At 35.6% G+C, this 6,173-nt stretch overlaps 1 protein-coding gene across 1 annotated transcript; it reads right to left on the bottom strand.

Annotated features, from left to right (window-relative positions):
- Positions 1 to 396: 396 nt before the first annotated feature.
- Positions 397 to 2,042, bottom strand: LOC104440629 (transcription factor WER-like). Its single transcript, XM_010053555.3, has 3 exons — positions 1,531 to 2,042; positions 1,296 to 1,425; positions 397 to 1,032 (listed from the first exon to the last, which is right to left on the bottom strand). Exons 1-3 carry the CDS (start codon positions 1,673 to 1,675, stop codon positions 576 to 578), a joined length of 732 nt encoding a protein of 243 aa, XP_010051857.2. The 5' UTR covers positions 1,676 to 2,042; the 3' UTR covers positions 397 to 575.
- Positions 2,043 to 6,173: the final 4,131 nt, after the last annotated feature.

Below are 6,173 nucleotides of genomic sequence, written 5' to 3'. Positions count from 1 at the left end.
TGGAGATTATAAAAATGCTCTAATTACTCAAACACTTTTAGTATTTCTTAATCCTCAATTACACTATAGTCTTCATAATTTTTTGCAAAACAATCACTCAATCTTCATAAAAGAATTATGTAAAATCTTAACACAAGATTTTCACAACTTTGAACTACCAAGATGTAATTCACAAGCACAGCACACAATTTATTGTCACGGCCAAAAACACATCGAGGATTGCTTCAGAGTGTAACTCACAAAAAAAAAAAAAAAAAAAAACCATCTCTTTGGATACAATTCAAGAAGAAGACTACTTATTATGAAAGAGTTAGAACCACAATAGAAAACCCTATCAAGAGTAATCAAACTGGGAAGCCACTTAAAAATAAGTAACATACTTGGATTAAGTTTCCTTTACAAACTCAAATTTGAGACGTAGTCTAACATAAATACACGAGATAGAAAAAGACAACAACGATGGTCAATTCCAGAAAGGACAACGCTCATGACATCAATTTCCCATTCCTTGGAACTTAACAGGAAACTACAAGTAATTATATGGCACCTCTTCATCTGAGTACCTTCAGCGATCATCATTTTTCCCATAAATCCATCATAAAATCTTCATAGGAACCGCTGTGGTACACGAGCTCCTGTTGCATACACACAAAGACAGGGGCCTTAGCTCCCGATTGCATGTACATGCCACCGAAATTCTCTGCAATTTGAAAATCTTTCACCGCAAGGAATTGTTCCCACAAGCTTTCTTCTTCGCCAGTCACGTCGGATGGTGAATACCACCTATTCTCCGAGGTTTTGTCATCATAGTGAACTCCATAAGAGGTGCACAAGCTATTTGCATTCATTCTTGGAATGGGTTCTTTTTTCGGAGTATCAATAGTGGGAAGAGAAGGCTTAACTTTAATATCACCTGCGGTTGAAATTTGCAACTTGTTCCCATTCCCGACACGTTTTTTCAAACGGGTGTTCCAATAATTCTTTATTTCATTATCAGTTCTTCCTGGAAGTCTAGCTGCTATTGCTGCCCATCTGCGGTAAATGAATTTAACCAAGAATCAATGATTTGTCAACTGATTCAAAATTACTTCCGTGCAGTGCTTGTACTACATACATACCTGTAGTCTATCATTGTGGAAGTGAAAGAGGCTTCTGACAAAAGAAATGAAGTGTTTTATGCAATGGCGACAAAAAGATGGTAGTTTCTCCGTTTTGTGAGGCTACATAAATTTGCAGATGTGTTTTTTTCTTTAATCTTTTATAGGATTTCACTGAGGTAATAAGTGCGAACTTACTTATTTCCGAGAAGTCGTTGCAAGTCTATAATCATATCTTCCTCTCCTTTGGTGATGTTTCCATGCCTGATGTTAGGCCTCAGATAGTTCATCCACCGAAGCCTACAACTTTTCCCTGTCCTTGCCAAACCTGAGTCATTCACACGCATATTCAAGACTTGGTTTGATATTATACCCAGCAAAAGCAGATACAGAGATCAGCGAAAAACAAGATCAATACATCAATATTTCATACCAGCGGGTTTGGGCATGTGAATCCAGTTCCAAATGCCGTATCTCTTGATATAAGCAATGAGTTTCTGATCTTCCTCTGCACTCCAGGTGCCTTTCTTTACTCTTGTATTGTTGCTCTTGTTGGGTTTAAGTGGATGTCTCACCATTTTTGAGGTAGCTTTGACTTTGTGAGGAAACAAGGAGAGGAGTAGTGTGGCTGTGCGATTAACTCTCAGGCTTAAATGATGTTCTGGGTGGCTCGATAACTTGCTTTCAATTTACATTTGGGGTTGGTCCCACATACACGTGTTTTCAAAAGTCCTCCAAATTTAAAAGGTTTTCGCATTGATTTTTTTAAGGCAAGTTGCATCTTGCATTTTCAAGAAGGTAACATGATGTGATTTTCATAAGTTGGAGCAGAGTTGATTGGTGTATGTTTTGGCATCATCAGTTTGGATACTCTCTGCCTAAGAGCTAATTGGGGACATTACATCGCTTAGATTGTTTTAATGAGGAATATGCTCGGATTTTATTAATGAGAAATACGGTTGAAATAAATACTCCGACTCTCATATGCCTTTGAAATAATAATCGCTTAACACAATCTTATAACTCATCAAGTGTTCAAATCTCTAGTGCATCTTCTCGTTATTGTGCTCGTTAATCCAATTTGCTTGTGACTTATGTATTAATACATTCACAATTACGTTACATACTGAGCTTCACGTGTGTTGGATCTAACGGATCGAAAAATACTAAGAAATTTCCTCCTTGATAGTTTGAACATTCAATACAATTTGGTTTTTGATATGTTAGGAAAATGTAAGAAGAACGAGAGAAAATGGGGGCAACGCTATAGTAAGGAAGCATAGAAGATTCATCTATGCACATCTCTTCCTATGGCCATTGGACTTGCTAAAAACTAAGGTCATAATTGATGAATTCTTAGAAGTCCGAATCATTCATTATAGAGTTTTAAATAAGGTTTTCATTCGGTATATTATTGGTACTTATGACTTAGGCTTCCAGATATATAGCCATGTATTTCATTCATACCCTATATTAAGTTTTCGATAGGAGGAACTCAAACTACTCTTATGGGATGCCCACATGTCTGATCTCTTTATTATATGGTAAAGGAAATAATTCCGTTGGCATGTGAATCATTGAATGTTCATGTTTTTTCCCCACTAATTTTCCATAAGAACCCGACAGTACAAACTGTTTAAAATTTGACCAAAGTTTGAATTTCTTAGTGTTTTGGCAGAGTTTTTTCTCCCTCTGATGGAGAATTCATAGAGCATAATTAACTTAAACTATATCCAGGTGGTCCCAAAAGCACATCATGCAAAGAGCTAGAAGCAAATATATATACCCTAAGCTTTCCGTTAATTCGGTCAAACAGTTCTAGGTAGTATTAAATCAAATCAAGTACAAATAACTAAAGTTATAAGAGGGTAACTACTAAACTGGTTCATAAGACCTGTTGACTGTGTATCACACTGAACTTTGCTCAAGCAAGATAACTACCATGGAATGTTAGATATTATCTATTTTTTTCAATAGTTAAACATCCACGATTGATGCTCTTTTCAGTTGCATCGTTATTGAAAGTAGGATTTTTTTGGTCAAACGATGGTTAGACATTCTGTAACGGGAAATTAGGCCTAGTGTTCTAGAAGAAGTAACTCGTGATTTTGGATCCTATAATAATCTCACGTTAATTAGTTTTCAAATTTATACTATCGTTTCTCATAGCTATAATGAGTTAATAGATGTGCATGTGAAGTTTTGTGGGACCAATTGCCAACTATTTTAGCAGTTTAGACCCATAGATGAAAGAATTGTTGAATATCTTCTCTTATGCTTACCCAATGCAAACATTAAATCCTCATTATATAGTAGCTTTATATGCCATATTTCTCATATTTTTCTTCCATAAAAGGCTTTTTTTCTTTAGAAGAAGAAGAAGAATTTCCTTACATGCTACTGGGTGTCAGGCTTTGTTGTTCTTTCATAAAGTCATTCCTGTTTGTTTGTAAGAAGGTTGTTTGTTGCTTGGTTTTCTTAGCTGTGGGTGTGTTCTGATTGGTCTTGTTTTAGAGAAGTCATGTTGACTTATGGCATGGATTCGAAAAAGGGGTTGATCCACACCCTTCCCTTGCTTTTGAGCAAGGAATTTTGGCTTACTCATCGTTAAATAAATAAATAAATAAATAAAGAAGAGGTTCAATATGTCGACTCTATGTTGGGGATGTGAGATGGAAGAGCAAATCACCTGAAGATACTTTTAAGTTCAAGAGAGCTCGACTTCAGTGATCTCACGTTACTTTGTTGTCGATGGTCCCTAGGTTTGGATATTAATGTTTCGAGTATTTTGGATCATTTCTACTTTCATGATTTTGGTAGGAGATCCTCCTATACTATCTTGAGACAGTTAAACATCAGTCTTCATATGTACCATCGGTTATAAGAATGCGTCCACTAAAAACACACTAACCATAATCGACTGAAAATAACCCCAAGATGTTGATGGTTCTGACAGTATGGGGAGTTCTATAATCAGAAACATCAAGTAGCTCATAAACATGGATAAGACAAGCCCATCTTCCTAAAACATAAATCGCCAGGAAACGTGCTAACAACAAATTTATGCTATATCATATAACTTACCTCATCCCATATAAGTCGATTCTTTACATTCAGAAGACAAGCTATGGACGTCATCACGTCGACAACGTTATCGGGGAATAAGAACTAGAATAACATGAATAACATGCGAGATAAAATTGAAAGAGAGTGACAAGATATTAACCGTCGACCAATGCTTTGATACCTCATCAAACAAACTATGTTTTTCGCCCTCCAAAAAACTTAAATTGTCACGAAATAAACCAACAAGGTAAATGTACATATTACAGAACTTTTAATTTGGTCATGTTTAAGAGAGGTGCTTAAAACTCTTGCAGTAAGACTTCACATAAAGGTTCTGAATGAACCACTTGGTTGATGACTTTTTTTAAAAACCATATATTGAAGATAATAATTCGACTTCCACATGAATGGAATTTCATAGTTTCTATACGATATAATAGATACGTGGAGTATATTATTTTAAAGGTTGTCTTTTCACCATATATATTTAGTGTACATTTGAAAGTCTTAGAAACTAGACTTTGCACGGACGGTATCTACGCAATAAAAGCCTAAAGAACATTATGTGGAAGACACTTATAACGGCATAGGTTATTAGCCTTTCCTATAAGTTTTTATCTCTTTCAATCATATGTCATACTCGGAGATATATTGCTCCTTTATTAATTCACTTATAGACAAGTGGCTAACCATAATTGTCCAAATGATCTATATTTTGAATCTATATGAATTATATATGGTAGCATAAGGAGAACAGCTTGCTGGGAACACGTTGCAATATAATAGAACAAATAGACAGATTTGTCTGTTATTCTCGATGATTGTGAAACGAGGCATAAACTAATGAAATGTTTTTTAGCTTTTAATCTATAGGGATGGAATAGCCAACTCAAACAAGTGAAACCCTAGATAACACGTCGCTTTAATCAATATAATGCACACCATTATTTTAGTTTGCCACAGAGAATGGCTATGCCAACAAAGAATAGATTTTTTTTTTTTAAATGTCTTATTCCCTAGGTACATTGCACCCACTGACTAGATAGAGATGGATTCTTTTTAAGCTTGGGATAAAATACTGAAACTAAAATCGAGAGAAAAGTTTGCTGAAATCCTAAACCCTGAAACGATGACAAAAGCGCATCTTGCCACCAACGCCCGAGCTGTTCAGTATAAACTAACTTACCAGCTTTTCCTTGGTGGAAACAAATGAAAAAGAAGAAGATTGTGCACCCGTCTCCCAATAGATCTGATCAATTTGCCCTATGAATTTTTTTAAAGTCATTTTCGCAACGTGCGTCTCTCCCTCTATCACTTACTTTATTAGCTGGTCCAAGTACAACGTGAAAGGGCATGATTAGAAAGAGATTCCACATAATTGATGATCTGAGCATATGAAGTCCTACAATTTCTTAGGGTTTCACTTACGTGACAATGAGAATCTTTTTCTTTTCTATGTTGGTCACTGCACAGCGAGTATCATTGAATTGTTTTCTTCAATAATTCTTCAAAACAAATATGCAATTACTAACAGATTTTTGCCACAAAAGGGAGGAACCTGAAGGCAAAACATGGAAAGAAGCTGAAATACTACACAACTTAGTATAAAATCTGACTTCACGAGGCATGGTCAATGTTTACTTTACTCCTCTCTGTTAAGTCAACAAGGGAAAGCTTCAAGAAATCGGTAAGTGGAATTACCCTATTTAGTTGGCTGATGCGAAGTCCAAACGAAGGATTGGGTAAATCAAACACTTCCCAAAAGGTCAACAAGGCAAATGTCTCAAGAAGATGAAGGTCTTAATAGATCAGGGTTCACAAGTATTGATTCCTACTTTATAATAACTGCCAGAGTACGTCAAAGATGCATAATTACTATTGTCAAGGTCGAAAGATTAGCCAAGCATTGCATAAAATCATGTAATTTTTAACATAATATCATGGTACATAAAAGGTGAGTTAGCTTGATTTATTAGAATGAATTCTAACAATAGTTTCCTCAACGAAAGG

Source organism: Eucalyptus grandis, chromosome 4 (assembly GCF_016545825.1).
Source record: "Eucalyptus grandis isolate ANBG69807.140 chromosome 4, ASM1654582v1, whole genome shotgun sequence".
In the NCBI taxonomy this organism is placed as follows: Eukaryota; Viridiplantae; Streptophyta; class Magnoliopsida; order Myrtales; family Myrtaceae; genus Eucalyptus; species Eucalyptus grandis.
The sequence above is the reverse complement of the archived record's forward strand: the minus strand, read 5'-3'. Positions and strand labels throughout refer to the sequence as shown.